The following is a 17,522-nucleotide window of genomic DNA, read 5'->3' on the forward strand; positions in this document are numbered from 1 at the left end:
AGACAAGGGAGGATTTAAAGGAAAAGGAAAGATTTTTTTTAAATTATTATTCCTCTATGTTAAGTGCTCACGGAAGAGATGAGTTTTCAGTTGTCTTTTGAATGTTGTCAGGGATTCTGCATTCCGGACGAGGGTGGGGACATCATTCCATCAGCATGGAACCGTGAATGAGAATGTTCTGGAGAGTGATTTTTTTTTTGTGGCTCTCTGTGATGGTACCACGAGCCGTCGCTCATTGACCGATCGTAGGCTTCTGGTAGGGATGTAGACTCGTAGGAGCGAGCTGAGCCTGTGGTTGATCTGTAAGCAAGCGTCAATGCCTTGAACTTGATACGAGCAGCGAATGGTAGCCAGTGCACAGAGATGAACAGAGGAGTGACGTGGGCCCTTTTGGGCTCGTTGAAGACCAGACCTGGATCATTCGTAGAGGTTTAGTTGCACATGACATTAACATTACTGAACAATAGTTCATGTATAAACTAACATTAACTTAATAAAAGCTGTAAAAATAGTTGTCAAAATCAATATGACCAGAGAGTGTCTTGAGCGCTTAAAGTACTTGGGTTTGTCCTCATTTTGTAAGTTACTATGGATAAAAGTGTCTGCTAAATGAATTGTGTAATGTACATGTTTGCACAAGCTAGTTTAGACTGAGTAAATGTAAAATGTATAAATTGCAAAACAGACTAATCCCATCACTATGGTGAGAGTTAAAACGATCTTTCATTAAAATCAGGAAGTAGTGGATTAGGGGAAATGAGAATGTAATGTTTCATATGCTTTTCTGAAGGCTTGCATACTGTAAAGCAGCTGTGTGGAGGAGGAATCCTGAGAGAGAACATTTTTCATCCCATATCTTCATATATTAAATCAACACATTTTCACTGTGGCTGTGTCTTGACTTATTAGTATGAAGCGATTGGGTGGATCTCACAGGCTTTCGTCTCATGTTTGGACTTACCATTACTTCAGGGACTCTAAAATACCTTCTAGTGACACTCGGCACACAACTGACCACATTATTCCCTGCTGCCTATGCCATTATACACACAAACACACATATTGTACTGCATAATCAAGGTTGATATAGAAACCACTGCTTGCTATCTGCCTTTGTTCACATCAATGCTGTACAAAATAAATCAGCATCCTACTCTTGCAGCTTAATATATAGCCAGCCTGAGGTTGTCATGACAACTCACTGTTGAAGCTTTAGATCCTGTTGATCTCAATGTGGTTTTCTCTGAAATTGTCCTCCAGGAACAAGCATCTATCATGTCCCGTAAGGATAATGAGCTCTTGTAAAACATATGAAGACCTGTGCAATTTTAGCCTTTTTTCCACTAATAAAGGCTTTTTGTTCTATTGTACCTTGCCCTATATATATAGGCTATGTGACATCTCATCTCGCATTTTTAATAAAATTTATTCTTGCTAATTATATAAGGTAATAAAAACAGCATTTGTTTAAAATCCAAAAATTAGTATCGGATAATTACCATTTTTAAGCTAGGACTTCGCTAACATTACTTGATCACGTTTTGTTCTGCACGATAAATTAGCTACAGTATGACTCAAAGTAGATTTTGAAGCAGTGTTTTATACGATTCTAACAAGTTGTAAATAAAGACAAACCAAGGATGCCAGTTTACACGCCTGACGTCATACAACTTCTAGTCTTTATTCAGCAACTTGTTATGAAAACAAAGCAAGCAGCTTCAAAATTCATGTGGGTCAAAATGACTGGGTCATTAAAAACCTTCCTTACTTCATCTTGTAAAACTCAAGCACAGAAATACAGTGCTAATTACATCATTACTTAATGTACCAGGGAAAATATGTCAGAGCAAATAAACACATCTAGAGCACGTGGATAATCAAGGAAAGACTGCAAAACAAAGCTGCCAAGATTGTTCCCATGTTTCTCTGCTCTAAAGGGTCATCAAACGAGCTCTGCGCTGGTGGTCTGGTCTGGCTAGCGCGAATGTACTGTCAACTGAACATCAGATGTCTTGGAATATGTGATTCTAATTGGTCAATCGCGTTATTCAGAGGTCAGATATTTCCTAACAAACACCCAGAGCAACGGCTCTGCTAACGTCTAACGTACGTTAATTAATCCACGACAGTGTTCTCGTATCATCGCAGACTGGCGCTTTTTTGTTTCATTTAATTGCACCAAAACTGGCACCATCTTCAGTCTCAGGTAAATGACCTCGGAGGACTTGTTTTAAGGGATAGTTCACCTGAAATTTAATTTTTCCAATTGAAAATTGAAGCCATCTTTCACCACACGGGCCCCGGGTTTTCAAAGTGTGGGGCGCCCGCGCCCGCGCCTGGCGTCAAGTGTCAATCCATAGATTTTGCTAGATTGTAGGTAAGGTATAAATGTATCCGCGCAGTACAAAACTGCTTAAAGTCACATTTATGCAGCTTGAAGTCAGCATGAAACGGTGGTTGCAATGTTTTCTTACCTATTGTGATTTGTGACGTAGGCCTAGATCAGAGTAAAATGGCTTTTCGAACATGAAAAATTGTTGGGCGGGACATAACAGTCGGGTCCCGGAAGTAAAAACTCCATCCGTTGGGAAATATATATATATTTTTTTACGATAAATTTTAAACATTTAAAGCCAGCCTTACTCTGAGCTACTATGTTGTAATTGGTTTGATTCTATTAAAGTCGTTTACCCGCATTATTTCAACTTATTAAAATAATCATGTTTAACAACAGAATTGAATGGTCAGCCAGGAAACAAAGGTGCAGTAAACTCCTTTATGGAAGAAGAACACTGTAATGTTGTGCCAATGAGCTCTTATCAGGATCAACTAAACTCTGGGTTTTCAGAAGTATGTTAAGTTTGTGGCCTTAAAATCTAAATACATCCAAGAGTTTTACACACCGGACTATTATTGTAGGGACATCGATGTTGCATGAAAATGTAAATGCATCTAAAATCTTACCATAAATGAGGCAAAATATCTCGTTAGTTCCGCCCATTCCCATGAAGCACCGCAAATGACATAATAAAGTGGGCGGGCACTGTTGCACTCAATTGCTGAGGGAGGGGAAGTTATTTTGATTGAACATTAAGAGGGCATGTGATTAAAAAAAAAAAAATATATATATATATGTGTGTGTGTGCAGGGACAAATCATATATACTACAGTATTCCATAAAAAATAAGAATGGTCAGTTTTGATTTCATGTTGTCTAACATTAAGGGCATGTACAAATCTCATAAGTGTGAGCAAAAGCAATAATGCGTTTGTAAACACCACTACTTGGCTCCAACCTGCAATAGACCAGCCATGGCTTCCTTTTCACACAAACTGAAAACGAAAGAGCGCCCCCCATTGGTCATCTAAGAAATAAACACTGGTCAAATCAAGGCTTGTGTACAAAACATTCCTTCTTTAGCTCACTAGAAAATCTTTGCGTAAGCTTTTTGAACAGGAAAAGTTATTGTTTTTTGTTGAATGCCCACTGTGGCTACGATCAATATATACTGCTAAAGATGAGAGTAAACGCCTGTAGAACCATTGCTGCTGGAATAAAATGATTTTGTATTGAGCAGGGGAGATGCAATGCATTATCTTTCTGAAATCCCTGTTGGCCAGTGTGCTGACACATATACTGGACTCAGCAAGTCTACACACAGACGTACAGGAATGCATATCTATGGACTCCAGGCAGAACCGCTGACTTGATGTAATCTGAAACCCATCCAGGACAGCTTACTCAATCTAGCTAACAAACACATCTGGACAAATTAAGACGACATAAGCCAGACGTGTGTAAAAACATAACACTTTATACAAGTAGGCTGAAAAAAAATTCAATGAATACACAACTACTTTACAAATACAAATGCCGTCATTCCCCTCCCCCCTCCCTCCACTTCTGAGTTATTTACATGTGTTCCAGACCCAACATCAATACAAAAAGATGCATTTATGACCAAAAGCCCCGTCATTATGGTTTAGATACATAGAGGGAAAGTCTTGATTTAAGTCTGTTCATTACTGATAGCAGGCCAACGTAAACACACTAACAGCCAAGCTGAGGTCTGACTCAACTGACAAATGGTGACATTGTTCAAAACTATGCATAAGAAAAACGGAAATACTTCACAGATGTGTTTTCAACAATGACATTTCTTCCAAATGGAAGTTAGGAGGGCGATAATTTTCATAGTTGCCGGTACCATGAAACGGCTACATTGCAGGATAGTTTTTCTATCAATTTGTTGTTAAATTACATTCTCACACAGACATTTCACACACATCAAGTACACATTACTAGACAATTTTCAGGTGGTATCCATCCATGCAGCTGAACTACAGTGAAAAGAATTTGTTTTAGGGGAGTTTTCATGATACAAGCTAATATATTCAGTTCTTCTATTGGGTGGGTTCATTCGAATGGGTCACATACATCAGACTAATGGTAGTTGGCCATTTCTACATCCCAAAAGGAAGAGTTTGGTTTGCAGAGCTTCGCTAATCTTGATTATCATCATCATTAAATGCTTCAAAGTGATATTTACCGACACAAAGGGACAACACCACACCTATTGAAAAAAAATATTGGAGGGGACATATCATTTGACTGATTGAACATTATGAATAATGTTGAGACGATCTGAGTTCTTGCGTGCCAAATGAAGTGACGTCGATCCAAACGCACTTGATCCATGACCTTAATGATGTGATGACATGTTAAACACTGTATAAACAGAGCATGTAGCATGGTAGAAAAAGAACAGGGAGCATTTGACGGCTCGGTCAAATGTATGACCATCAGTTTCAGTATGAAAACAAGCCGTCGTACTGTTGTATAGTCATGCTTTACTTCTGAGGGAGGAGCCTCAGTTAATAAGCCATTAAAAAAAACAGCAAAAAGAAAAAAGATTGGCCGTAGATTGAGGGCCGTTGGCAGAGTGATGTTTGATTAGCATGAGACGTGGTTAGCTTTTACTTCAAATTGCAAAATGCTCCATCCAGACAGTCAACGGTGAGTTCCTTTTTTTTTTTTTTTTTTTTTTTACAAAGAGTCAGTTTTCCCAAAACAAATGGAAAAAAAATTCAGAGCCCTATGTTGTGCCCAGGTACTTTCTCCTCCTACAACCCTCTAGCTGCCACCGCTGGGTTTGGCGGGGGTTTTGGAGCGCATGGCGACCCCAGTGCGGGTGTTTCCTTTGCCCTGCTGGGGCTGGGGGGTGGCAGCGGCCTGCTGCGCTGGAGTCTCGGAGGCGGGGGTCGTGGCGCTCTGCTGCTGGGCGGGGCTGTGTGGTGGTGGGGTCTGGATTTGAGGCGAGACGGCTGCTGCCGTAACAACCTGCTGCTGGAGGAGCTTCTGTTGCACCACCTGCGTGGCTGTGGCCGCGGGGATGACCTGCACCTGGGCCTGTCCCGAACCTGCAGCGGGTGCCGCCTGTGTAAGGGCCACCGTCTGAGGCTGAATCTTCATACACACACACATAAAATCAATTCAGGTGTCATAATTCAATTTATCTGAAACGTCTTTACAGTAATAATACTACTGAATAAAAGTATTCATTTCTTTCAAATATAATAAATGTTTTGAACAGTAGTACATATTAAGTATATACACAATACAAAACAACAGTATCAATCAGCCAACAAGGAAAGTAATTTCAGAGGTTTTATTAAAGATGAATACAAAGACGAGAATTATTTTGTATGGAATAACATGCACAGAGAAACAGTTTAGAACAAAATCGGGAACAAACGCTATGAAATGACACAAGGTCACTTTCGACTTCAAAAACCGCATCAAATTCATTTTCAATCCATCAAAAAGAAAGTGCACAAAACACCGAAACACTTACCTGTTGAGGTGACGATACTATCTGCTGCTGAACTATTTGAGGAAGCTTAGCGACCTACAAGCAGAAGGGAAAATCACTACAAAGCTGAGCTAGCTACTAATACCACATGCACTACATCGCACTGCAACATTTACATTCCTCTCACACATGTCAGGCTTTGCTCTTGTGTAGGTGCTGGATAGGTGGTCTCTGTAAAAGCATAACTTCTTACCTGTATCTGCTGAGCTGTCGCAGGTTTCTGAGGCTGTGCGATTGAGGTGGTGAAGAACTGGGTCTTAATGCCGGGCTGCAGTTGAGTGGTGGCGGCATATGTCACTTTCTGCTGCTGTTGGGCTGTGGTTTGAGCAGCCTGCAGAGTGCCAAGTTAAACAACAGAGAAATAAAGAGGGAGAAGGGTTGAAGAGACATTTATATAAATAAAGCTTAATTAAAAGCTGATTGGTACCTTTTGCTGCACAGCAGCCTGTGTTTGCTGTGGCTGGGCTGCCTTCTGGACGGCAGCTTGTGCAGCGGCCTGCTGCTTTTGTCTGTGCAAAAGCTGCTGAACTTGCTGCACCTGGAACGGGTGGGTTACCACCTGACCACCTGCACAAACACATACATGCTTTAGTCTACAAGAGTCCCAAAAAGGTTATTGACAGGAGAGAAAAGAAAGCATGCATCCCCACTGCCAGAGTCAAGCTCGCGGTGTCATAAACGGTGCAAAGAAACGGAAGTGTGCCACTCACAATAGTTTCATTTCAAGTCTCTAGGTGATGATAAATGATTAGTTTTAGGGCGGTTCACAATAATTTTGGCTTCAAATAAACTGAGATCATCAAATGATTGATTGCTGCACAAGCAGTGCGGTTTGCATCTAATGTACCTTGTGTTCACAAATAACTCTGGGTTCACTTTTGAGACCAAATAAGTGGAATATTTGGTATAAAATAAGTGCTTTTGAAGCCATGTCTGATCAAGTCAACAGTATACTTTTATAGCATTTATTAATATTTTGATTTAGCTTTTATTTTTATTTTTTCAGATTTCATTTTAACCTTAGTTTACGTGTTAGTAATTTTGTTTCATCTTTTGTCATTTTGTGAATAAATATATAAAATATTTAGATTTATTTCAGTTTAAGTTTTAGTACTTAACACTTATTTCAGTTAGTTGCCAAGGCAACAATTCTAATTTTCTAATGGCCTGTTTACACCTGGTCGCGTTTTCTCTGATTGGATAGCTATCCGATCGTGAAAAGACCAGGTGTAAATGCCCTCCGAAACGCATGAGACGGATTTAAATCGGATCACTTAAACCACTTCAGGAGGTGGACTGAGACGCATTCCAGAAGAAAACTGGACAAGTCTAAACGCATCTGGTTGTTGAAACCACATATGTAAATCTTACTCCTCCCAAAATGTTAAAAAAATAACCGTGTGGGAGCGTGTTATAGCCAGATATGAAGGTGCAACTGCAACACGATGAGTATCTGAGTATCTCCTCAGCAAGCCGACGCTCAAACTGCCGCAAATGAAACTGAAAGGCGTCGTAGACGCTAAACAATCATCTTCATTCAAAGTAGTGAGACTAAATTATCTTACCAGTGCTGATGCTGCTCTTTCTCCTATTGCGGTCTTTGATCTTGAGATTAGCTGATGATAAATAAAATGCAGCTATGTTGCTTTCATTCACATGAACTTTGTTAAATTTGCATATAGCGCGGGAATTGAAGATCGGATTTATATTCGTTTTGCAGACACATTTATGTGGCCAAGTGTAAATGGAACATTTTTAACAAATCAGATAGCTATCCGATCAGTAAAAACAGGTGTAAACAGGGCCTACATTTTTTCAAATTTACATTTTCATCTAACATTTATATTTTATTTTATGTTAGCTTTATTTAAATTACAGAAAACATTTAATAGTTTGAGTTAACAATAACAACAGCGCTACGGCAACAAGTCTAACTGCCTAGTAGAGCTGTACGATTCTGGATAAAATTTTTGTTTCAAACAGAGATCACGATTCTCCCACGGTTTTGAACAGATAACTAAACAAAATAAAGTAATTTACTAGAGGTTCCGACAAAATGTTAATTGCTGCAATCTATTAAAAATGTTTAATTTATCTGAATAAAAAAAAAATTTAAACTGTGAATGAATGATTCAATGACTTATAAATACTTCACTTGTTTCATTACTGGATGAATCAGCAATTTTAAACGAATCTCTTGAATGATTCAATGACAAATACATTTTTAACAGTCGCTTTGTCGCCACCTGGTGGTGTAAAGATGTAATCGATGCAATCGTTATTTGAAGCGCTAAGTTACTTTCAAAAGGTGATTTGCTCTATTTTGATCGCTACCGTAGGCATCAGTGTTTTTATCCGATTCCGAACTACTAACTCATTATAATAAGAATATTTGTAACAGAAATAACAAGACTGTGTTTGAAAAGACTGCTGGTGAAGCGGTTTCATACCTATACATGATAACTGCTCTCTCTGGCTCATCACAAACGCAAAAACAGTTTTGAATGTTCCGGTGCAATTTTGTCAAAGGTTTAATAGACAATGGCGAATCGTTGTCATTTATAAACAAGATCGCATGGCTGTTTGAATCGAGATGGGGATCTTTTAACGATTAATCGTGCAGCTCTACTGACTAGTGAGTGTAACCCTTAGCAAATAATGTCATTCTCCACTTGTTTCAGAGCAAGCCTGTACCTGTTTTCTGCGTCTGTCCGATGGCAACACTAATGCCGGCCACAGTGACAGGAAGGGTCGTGACTCCGGCGGAGGAGACCACAGCAGGAACTGAGACTACAGGAGGTGGTTTGGTCAGAGTCACCTGTGGTTGACCCTGCTGAGCTTGAATGGTTCCTGGGGCTTGGACACGTGTCTGAATGAGAAGACATATATAATGACTATGCACCCAGATGTATGTGAAAGGTTTAGTCCTAGGTGTGTGTGTTTATGTGCTTACCAGTCTGGTCACCTGTAAGTTGGTGACAGTAGTTCCAGTGAGCACAGCTCCCGGTCTGGGTGCAGCGACTGCAGCTATCTGAGGGTTGCCTGTAGCCGCGGGTGTGGTGTGAACCTGCTGCGGCTGCTGAGTCGATGCAGCCTGCTGACCTTGAGCTACCGCCGCCATCTGCAGCTTCTGCTTCTTCAGCAACTCCTGGAGAGAACCAATTGTTAAAAACATGACTAAAAAGAAAGTAAACACTGCAAACAATGGTGAAAATAGTGCCCTGGTAATTATATTTTCTCCAACATAGAGCAGTTAATGCTAAAATGCCAAATATTGGTCAATATATCACAGTGTTTCCCACACATGGCGGTGCACCACAGAATACACTGGCCGCCACATATTGCCTTTCGTTATTCTTTTTTTTTTTTCTCCATTTAAAACACGCAGCGTATTCGTTCAGCTGCATTTCCTTTCCCTACTCTCCGTCACTCAAACGTCTCTCTCACATACATACATACATACATACATACATACATACACACACACACACACACACACACACACACACACACACACACACACACACAGCCCCACCCCTCCGGATCTTATCGATAATGAATATTGCGATATCGATATTAATTTCGATATTTTTAAACATATGTAAAATTACAAATGTAATGGGAAAACGCATCAAAATAGATTCATAACAAATAAAACAAGTTTTCTTACAACACAAAGTTTATTTCAACTGAAAGTCATATTGGACTGGTACAACATGAATGAATAAATAAATAATAACCATGTCTAGAACAGGACATGTTGTACAGACCAGGTGTAAATGCCCTCTGAAACGCATTCGAGACGGGTTTGAATCCGATCGCTCACACCAGTTCAGGAGGTGGTCTGACTGGACCGCATTCCAGATGAAACTGGACAAGTGTAAATGCATCTGGTTGTTGAAACCACATATGTAAATTTTACTCCTCCCAAAAACGCTAAAAAATAAACGTATGAGAGCGTGTTATAGGCTATATATAGGTTATAGGCTATATTTCATGTTATAGTCAGATATGACGACGCAACTGCAACACGCATCACCGCAGATGAGCATCTATTCATCAAGCCAACGCGCCGCAAACTATCGCAAATCAAAGTGAAAGTAAGTCGCAGACGCTTAACACACAATTATCATCATTAAAAGTAAAGAAACTAAATGATCTTACCAGGGCTGTTGCCGCTCTCTCTTATTGCGGTCTTTAATGTTGAAATTTTAGCTGATGATCAATAAAATGCAGCTCATAACTGTTGCTTTCGGTGACGTGCACTACATTAAATCTGCATATAGCGCGAGAATTGAAGATCGGATTAAATCCGTTTTGCAAAAACACATTTATGTGACCAGGTGTAAATTGAATCGTTTTGATAAATCAGATAGCTATCCGATCTGAGAAAACCCATGAAGTGGCCAAGTGGCCTGATGTCTATACCTGTGCGCTGGTGTGTGTCGAGCCGGCAAGTGTGTAAGTTATGTGTGGGGACTATGTGGTAGAGCGAGGGAGAAGTGAGAGAGTGACGGCGATTAGCTTTGGAGCGAGTAGCGACTCTAGAGTCATATCGAGTCTCCCCTGTTCTTTCTGACCACTTTGTGGAAATCTGACTGTAGCATGAAAGGTTAACCCTCTCCTTGATTTCATGTTGTTTATGGAGAAGGAGAACCAGGAAATGAGTCAAGCAGAACATGCATGATTCCTTTTTAAATAGTCTTTATGCGGTTTAATATTCACAGACACTAGTCTATATCGCAATTTTATTTAAGTTTACTGACCTACTTTTCATCCAAGATCTGACGAATTCCGTGAAATTCCGCGTTATACAGTCAATTCCGTTTTTATGCCTGGATTCCGCGATTCAGTCCGTGTTTTCCGCATCGCGTAGTTAAACTAGTAGCGACACTACTGCCCAACACTGGATATGGCAACTTCCATACTAAGAGTATGTGTACCTGCTGAGGCTTTCCCACTGCTTTGATCTGTGGAGATGTCGCCTGTGGTTGTTGTTGCTGCTGCTGATGTAACTGTTGCTGTCGGAGGAGCTGGAATTGAGCTTGAGTGAGTTGCTTACCCTGAGACAACTGCATACCTGGAGCTAGAGAAGCAAAACAAATGGTGTAAAAACACAACGATGGCAGACAGTCCAGCTAATTATGGTTATATTAAAAAACAAACAATGCGGATGTGTGACTCTCTGAATCGATTCGCCACCAGAGAACCCAAAACACGCATGGCTTCTCTAAGGATGGCATTTGGTCTACCTGGAGCCACCAGCGTGCGTGTTTGGGACTGACCCGGAGTCAGATTGGTGGACACCACAGCTGATGCGGTCACTGGGGTAACGGCTCTCACGCTCTGACCCGTCGCTATGGTAACGACCTCTGCTGGGGCAGCTGTTGTAGGCACTGTTCTCTGCTGAGTGTGAACCACCTGAGCTGTGGCCGTTCCTGCCGTCTGCGGGAGCAAATATTTAACAAATAAACAGAACAAAGTGGTACAATTGAAGAAAAACCTACACAACAAAATAATAACGAATTGAGTCAATTAATTTTAAATCAAATGTGTGCTCTATGAGGGTGGTCAGGACTCACAGACAGGGCTCCAGGTATGACTGGAGATGCCAGACGTTTATTCGCCTGGAACTGACCGGGAGGAACTCCAGCCACAGTGTTTACAATCACATTCCCACCCACTGTAGCCGTCGCTGAAGTTTAAATAGAAATATACATGAATGAGCACTCATGTCAACAGCACTCACAACTGTAGCAACAAGCACAGTTAAAAGTTGTGTAATGTGATGATACCTGGTTGGATGCTTGTGCCCACTGCAGTGGTCTTGATAGCTCCAGTCTTGAGAATCAACAAAAACAAAACAAGATCAACTTATTACACTTCAGTAATCGTATAAAACAATCTTTTGTTCAAAAGTTTGGGGTCAGTACAGTTTTTATTGTGAAGAAATGAATGCTTGAGGTTGCATTAAATTAAATTAAAACTGCAATGGAAACAGTTTTTTCGCATTTACAGGTCACCTGGTGTCCGTACAAGTCAATCATTCTTTAAGATGGCGCGGTATGTTTGGACAGAAGACGAGACAAAGTTCTATATTAAACTCATAAATAACAAAAAAAATATGGGAATACTCGATTCTAAACAACAAAGAAATGCCAAAATTGATCAAGACCTCGAAGCAGACAGGAGGGAGAAACACCTCATAACGCGGCCACTCCTAAGTATAAGGGTCTTGTCATTAATGCTTGGATAACACGCCTACGTCTCTTTTGATTAAAAATAATGCCTGCGAAAAACGTAAACCTACCAACATCCGTAACCATGATTTATCTCGAGAGGAAAAAATAAAGTTTTAGTCGCATAACATCGGTTAATGGAAACGCGGTCATTTCGCGTCGACATTTAAAAAAGTAATCGCAAAAGTCTTGTGGAAAAAAGGCTATTAATAATAATAAGAAGAAATGTGTCTTAAACATTTAGCATATTAGAATGATTTCTGAAGCCTTGGAGAGCATTAAACTTCTTTCAAAAACATCAAAAATCTTACTGACCCCAAACTTTCGAATGTTAGTGTATATATGAAAAACATAGGTGTTCTATAGAAATGGCTAAGACCTGGTATTAACATTCATCTTGTAATTTACAGCTAAATACAGGTGTATGCAAGGTCCAGTGTGAGATTTAACATGCAGTATTATAGGAGTCTAACCAGTACAGCGGTGTTGGGGACTGCTGCCGCTCCGGGTTGGTTGGGCTGAGGTACTCCGGTGGCCTGTGTGCCTGCAGCAGTGGCCTGTGGCTGGGCTTGAGTCTGTGCGGCAGCTCCCTGAGGCTGGGCGGCTCCTGTAGTCTGCTGCTGTTGTTGCTGGGCTAACTGCTGAGCCCTCTGCTGTTCGGCTAGTGCCTAGGGAGGAAAAGAAAGGAGGGTTGAAAACAAGCAACAGTTAAGAAAAATTATAAATAAAAGTTTGGGATTGGTAAGATTTTTTGTTTTGTTTTTAAACTCTCTTATGCAAAGCTACATTTATTTGATCAAAAATGTAGTGTATGTTCTGTAGTGTATATTTATTTGATGTGCAACTCAAACTGGAAAATGGATGTTTTTAAGCAGTTCTCAAACTAAATCACACCTTCTTCTCTTTTGCGATTCTCTCAGCTCTCTGTGAGGCAACCTGGATAGGAGGCAGAGGCTTGTCGTAGCTTATACCGCTGTACACACAAAGAAAGAAAAAATGAGATGCGGTTTAAACACAAATTAATATCAAATGTGACTAAATATGTACAATATATTGAAAACTGTATCTGCCAATATTGAGTTTTTTTTTTTTTAAATGATCAGTATCAGTCCAAAATGTCCAATATTAGAAGTTGATAACTTCAGGACTTATTTTGTACAAGCACAGCGACATGTCAGAGTCAATACCTCTCAGCCAGCACAGAGGCATGCTTGGGGTTCTTCTGGAATGGATTCATGCCGAGTCTAGAAACAAAAACACCCACAATTATGAAGAGGATTCTATTTTTGCTTTGACAAAATTACAATCAAATATTATAAAAAGATGTTTTTTGCATCATTCATTTTAATGTTGTTTGTTTGTTGGACACTGCCTACACATACAGTGGTTTTATGGGTGGGCTCCTCTTGCTAGCGATGATTTTCATTAGCTCAAAACGGCTGTTGTACAACTGGATCTGTGTAGCGTTGTCATCCTGTGTGTAGATCTGACATGTGCGCAGAGGACGACTGTTCTTGGACTGCGCAAGAAAGGAAGCGTTACCAAACCAAAACCAGCCAATAATACATAAAAAATTTCAATTCAATTCACATTTATTTTTTTGTATAGGGCTTTTCACAATACACATCGTTTCAAAGCAGCTTTACAGAAAATGCATCATGTGATTCCACATTACAATTTAGAGTGATCTGTTATCGGAGGTAACTGTCTAAGTTATGTATTTCAGAAATGTACATATACAAATCAGTTAGCTAAAAATTTATTAATTTAAACAATGTAATAATTTAGGGCAGAAACAATGGTCAAAATTAGAATGTAGAATGCAGTAATTAGAAGAAAAAAAAAAAGTACATTGTTTTTTAATTTTATTTTGTAATGTTTTACATACCTTATAAATGCTCTTGGTCTTGTTCTTCTTAGGGTTGGCTTCATATATTAGCTGTAGAACAATGATGTCACAAAGAAAATGTTAAAGAAAATAAATAAGAGAACTCACAACCAGGTGATACTGGTACAATCTCTCACCTTGCCCTCCTCTCTTGGAATGATGACGTTTTCGTAGCGGCTACGGCATTGCTTTGGCGAGCGGTAAATCCTGCTGCAGGAGTTGACCACATCGCTCACCAGGTCCCAGTTAGGAGTGTGAGCTGGAGACACGATGGTCAGGTTCAGAGGAAGTTCCAATAATTGCTTTACAGCCTGTGAAATAGGGGGAAAGAGAATTACAACCTCAGCTTATCCATCCAACACACAACTGTGTGGTCATAATACTTATACAATGATAATGTGATAACGTAATGGATCTAGTACCTGCAGCAGGGCCCAGTCTTCACTGATGAGCCACTCAGGGTTGTCCTGTCCAGCCTCCATGGCTGGTTTGAGCAGTGAGGGCAGCGGTTTGGCGAAGGGAGCCTGTTGCTTCAGAGAGAAGTTCTTTTTCTGATCTTTGCCTTCCCGCCTTACTTTGAGCAGACTGGCCTTGTCAAAGAGAGAGCGCGGAGGAATCACTGATTCTCCATGGCCCTTCTTTTTCTTACGCCCCAGAGCTGGCGAGAGCGGGGAGAGAGAAAGAGAGAGAATTTAGCATCTGTTTGAGCACAGTAAGTTCAGACGTCGGTAGCGTTTCTTTAGCAGTCAAACCTGATGGGTCCATGTGTCTCTTGCGCTCTTTGCGAACGTAGACCGGGGGCAGTTTGGACTCAGGCATGGGCGCAGTGTCATACATGAGGCAGATTACAGAGTCAATGTAGATATCATTATCATCCTGCGGAGGGGTTGGGGGAGTCCACAGCTACAGATTAGAGCAACAGTAAGAGTTAGAAACAATTTCCAGGCTTTCTGATTAAAAATTGGGGTGAATCTTTAAGAATTTCACACCAAAATCAAAAACAAATAAATTATATTTACCTAAAAAAATTAAAAAGACAAATCAGGCAAATTTTTTATATCCTTGGGGTTTTTGGCATATATATATATATATATATATATATATATATATATATAATTTGGGGGTAAAATGTGTTTTTGTGAGATTCACCCTAAACACTTTAAAAGTGCGCAGTCTTCAACTTACCGGCATTAATTCCGTCTGTCCATCTTCATTCTCGAACACATACTCCTGTAAAGAGGATAGGGAAAAATGTTATCGAATCTACACTACATGACATAACTTCCCACTGAAAAGCACATTAGAATATATTTGTACCATGTTGTATGCGTCCTCTCTGGTGTAGGTGAACAGATCCTCCTCATCTTCTAGGATCATTTGTTCCTCTTTCTCCACCTTCACTTTCTGTTGCTGCTGCAGCTCCCAGCCTCTTTTAGCAGCCTCTATGCGCTCCTGCAACTCACACAAACACTGACAATTAAACAATCTGTATAGAAGTATTTACAGGATGGGCATAACACATTCATTGTCATATCTAAAATCGTTTTCATACCTTTATAACCCGTTCATCCTCGCTGATGTGCAGATACTCCAGATAGTGCAGTGCGTATCTCTCAATAGGAGTCAGCTAGACAACACACCACAAACTTCAATCAATACATCACATCTCTTCCTCATTTTTTGGAATGTATTATTATGTGTGAGAAATATATAGTTTAAAAGTTTGGGGTCAGTAAGATTTTTTTTTAATGAGTACTTTTTCTATTTCAAATAAATGCTTTTCTTTTATATTCAAAATAGTTATCAAATTTTTTAACAAAAATAATAAGAATTTTTTCTTGAGCACCAAATCAGCATAGTGGAAGGATTTCTAAAGGATCATGTGCCACTGAATACTAGAGAAATGATGCTGAGAATTCAATATTGCAACAATGTTCAAGGCATTAAAACACATACAAGATCAAAGAAATGTTCAATTAACATTAATTTTCTATAACCTCACCTGCTCCATCACTGCCGCCAGCTCCTCTAACTGTGACGTCTCCTCTCTCATCCCCTCCTCCACATCAATCTCTTTCTGTCCTCCCACTTCCTCTTTATCACTTTTCACATCTCTGTTTACCTCCGTCTTTTCCTCCTCATCTTCATATTGGGTGTCCAGTCGGATGGTATTCAGGGCCAGGATGTAGGGTCTGGCCACGTGAGGGGGGATGGATTCAGAGGGGGAGGGCTCCTGGTGGAGGACCACAAACTCTTCCACTTTTTCTCCAGAGCCGGCCTCTACCTCAAAAAGATCCTGAATGGTGCGCTGTGAAAGGCCAGCACATATTCATAATGTGAGCATTATGTGGCTTGTGAGAGTCAGGTTCCCAAACCTAGTGAGCTGCCTCATTGTCTACTTCCTATATAGGTCACATCCTGACTGAAATGTAATCTCATAACTTACTAGGTTTTGAAACCATCCCTCAATGTAAAAGATTACAGTAATCACATGACCATAAAAGTGCAAGATTGGGTGTACACGAAGTAAACGGCTGTACATGTGTGTTTACCTGTGTTAAAAAGGCCAGAGTGTAGTCCATCCCCTGTGCAGCTACCTCTCGTATAAGGTCTTTAGTGCCATTCTTCAAGAGCTTCTCCTCAATGGAGTTCCCGCTCTCCAACCTGACAGAGCACAGCGTCAGTATAAAAGCTTACAAAAATAAACCTGACATGTAACTTAAATTTCATTTGTCCATCAGTCTGACCTGTAGATGTGGATGTCTTTGGAGCGACCGATCTTGTCACACCACTCCTGCGTGCGCATATCCATGCTGGGATTTAGGTCTGTGTCGTAAAACACAATTGTATCTGCGTCAAACACGTGACCCATGGCCGAGCAGCAGCGATTGGTCAGGATGGTGCAGAAGATCTGTCTGTTGCGGTTAAACCTTTTGACCTGCACCTGAAATCAAACGGGACACGAGAAACAAGATAAGTTAAGCATTGCATTTTCAATACAAGATAACCAAGATCACATAGTAGTGGGGTTGATGGTGTTTAATTGATATGCAAGCATCTTTTGAGGCTCTGTGTGGAACTAAATCAAACAGGCAGGGAAGAACCCTCAATGATATGCCCTTTCAATTATAGCCCAGAAACCACTACAGCCTCAGCGTGACCAGGACTTAGCCAGGGCAACAGAGAGCAACAGTGATTATATTACTCCAGGTATCTTACCCGTCTCTCCTCCAGTGACAGACTCTCATCCAGCCGTACGTAGGTGAGGTGATGGTGGTCTAAGAAGGCCTCCAGTAGGTCTAGCATGCTAGCCATCTGGGTGAATATCAGAACTCGTTTGTTCTCGACGCTCAGCTTCTGCAGCAGGATGGACAGCGCTTCTAGTTTTCCTGCAATTAGATACAGGAACATTATATCACATCAAAATTTTTACCATTATAACGGTTTTATTTTATACTTTTACCAAGATTGCCATGCCATATTTTTTATCTGTTTTCCCATGGCATTCTGTTATTGCGGGAT

General features: G+C 40.4%; 1 protein-coding gene and 2 long non-coding RNA genes across 5 annotated transcripts in view; 1 reads left to right on the forward strand and 2 right to left on the reverse strand.

Annotated features, from left to right (window-relative positions):
* Window positions 1-3,795: 3,795 nt before the first annotated feature.
* LOC130102056 (uncharacterized) lies at window positions 3,796-4,567 on the reverse strand. Its single transcript, XR_008809116.1, has 2 exons — window positions 4,439-4,567; window positions 3,796-4,401 (listed from the first exon to the last, which is right to left on the reverse strand). It is a non-coding gene; the product is annotated as an uncharacterized LOC130102056 (long non-coding RNA).
* Window positions 4,327-4,912, forward strand: LOC130102057 (uncharacterized). Its single transcript, XR_008809118.1, has 2 exons — window positions 4,327-4,411; window positions 4,444-4,912. It is a non-coding gene; the product is annotated as an uncharacterized LOC130102057 (long non-coding RNA).
* A 123-nt stretch (window positions 4,913-5,035) lies between these two features.
* Window positions 5,036-17,522, reverse strand: part of ep400 (E1A binding protein p400) — a 40,317-nt gene continuing 27,830 nt past the window's right edge. For 2 of the 3 annotated variants that reach the window (XM_056267954.1, XM_056267953.1), the window contains exons 30-54: window positions 17,220-17,389; window positions 16,748-16,944; window positions 16,553-16,664; window positions 16,003-16,308; window positions 15,553-15,627; window positions 15,318-15,452; window positions 15,186-15,230; window positions 14,753-14,903; window positions 14,423-14,658; window positions 14,138-14,311; window positions 14,001-14,051; window positions 13,495-13,631; window positions 13,300-13,356; window positions 13,007-13,085; window positions 12,586-12,780; window positions 11,669-11,714; window positions 11,456-11,568; window positions 11,126-11,318; window positions 10,817-10,959; window positions 8,827-9,021; window positions 8,568-8,742; window positions 6,301-6,440; window positions 6,067-6,204; window positions 5,856-5,909; window positions 5,036-5,467 (exon numbers count right to left, since the gene is read on the reverse strand). In XM_056267954.1, coding sequence (XP_056123929.1) covers window positions 5,135-5,467; window positions 5,856-5,909; window positions 6,067-6,204; window positions 6,301-6,440; window positions 8,568-8,742; window positions 8,827-9,021; window positions 10,817-10,959; window positions 11,126-11,318; window positions 11,456-11,568; window positions 11,669-11,714; window positions 12,586-12,780; window positions 13,007-13,085; window positions 13,300-13,356; window positions 13,495-13,631; window positions 14,001-14,051; window positions 14,138-14,311; window positions 14,423-14,658; window positions 14,753-14,903; window positions 15,186-15,230; window positions 15,318-15,452; window positions 15,553-15,627; window positions 16,003-16,308; window positions 16,553-16,664; window positions 16,748-16,944; window positions 17,220-17,389 — 3,650 coding nt within the window. In that variant the 3' untranslated portion in view covers window positions 5,036-5,134. Of the gene's footprint in view, window positions 5,468-5,855; window positions 5,910-6,066; window positions 6,205-6,300; window positions 6,441-7,438; window positions 7,490-8,567; window positions 8,743-8,826; window positions 9,022-10,816; window positions 10,960-11,125; window positions 11,319-11,455; window positions 11,569-11,668; window positions 11,715-12,585; window positions 12,781-13,006; window positions 13,086-13,299; window positions 13,357-13,494; window positions 13,632-14,000; window positions 14,052-14,137; window positions 14,312-14,422; window positions 14,659-14,752; window positions 14,904-15,185; window positions 15,231-15,317; window positions 15,453-15,552; window positions 15,628-16,002; window positions 16,309-16,552; window positions 16,665-16,747; window positions 16,945-17,219; window positions 17,390-17,522 lie in introns of all 3 variants that reach the window. The other variant, XM_056267952.1, reaches the window with a different exon arrangement.

This window comes from Rhinichthys klamathensis, unplaced genomic scaffold, assembly GCF_029890125.1.
Source record: "Rhinichthys klamathensis goyatoka isolate OS25496 unplaced genomic scaffold, OSU_Roscu_1.1 h1tg000266l_1, whole genome shotgun sequence".
Taxonomy (NCBI): Eukaryota; Metazoa; Chordata; class Actinopteri; order Cypriniformes; family Leuciscidae; genus Rhinichthys; species Rhinichthys klamathensis.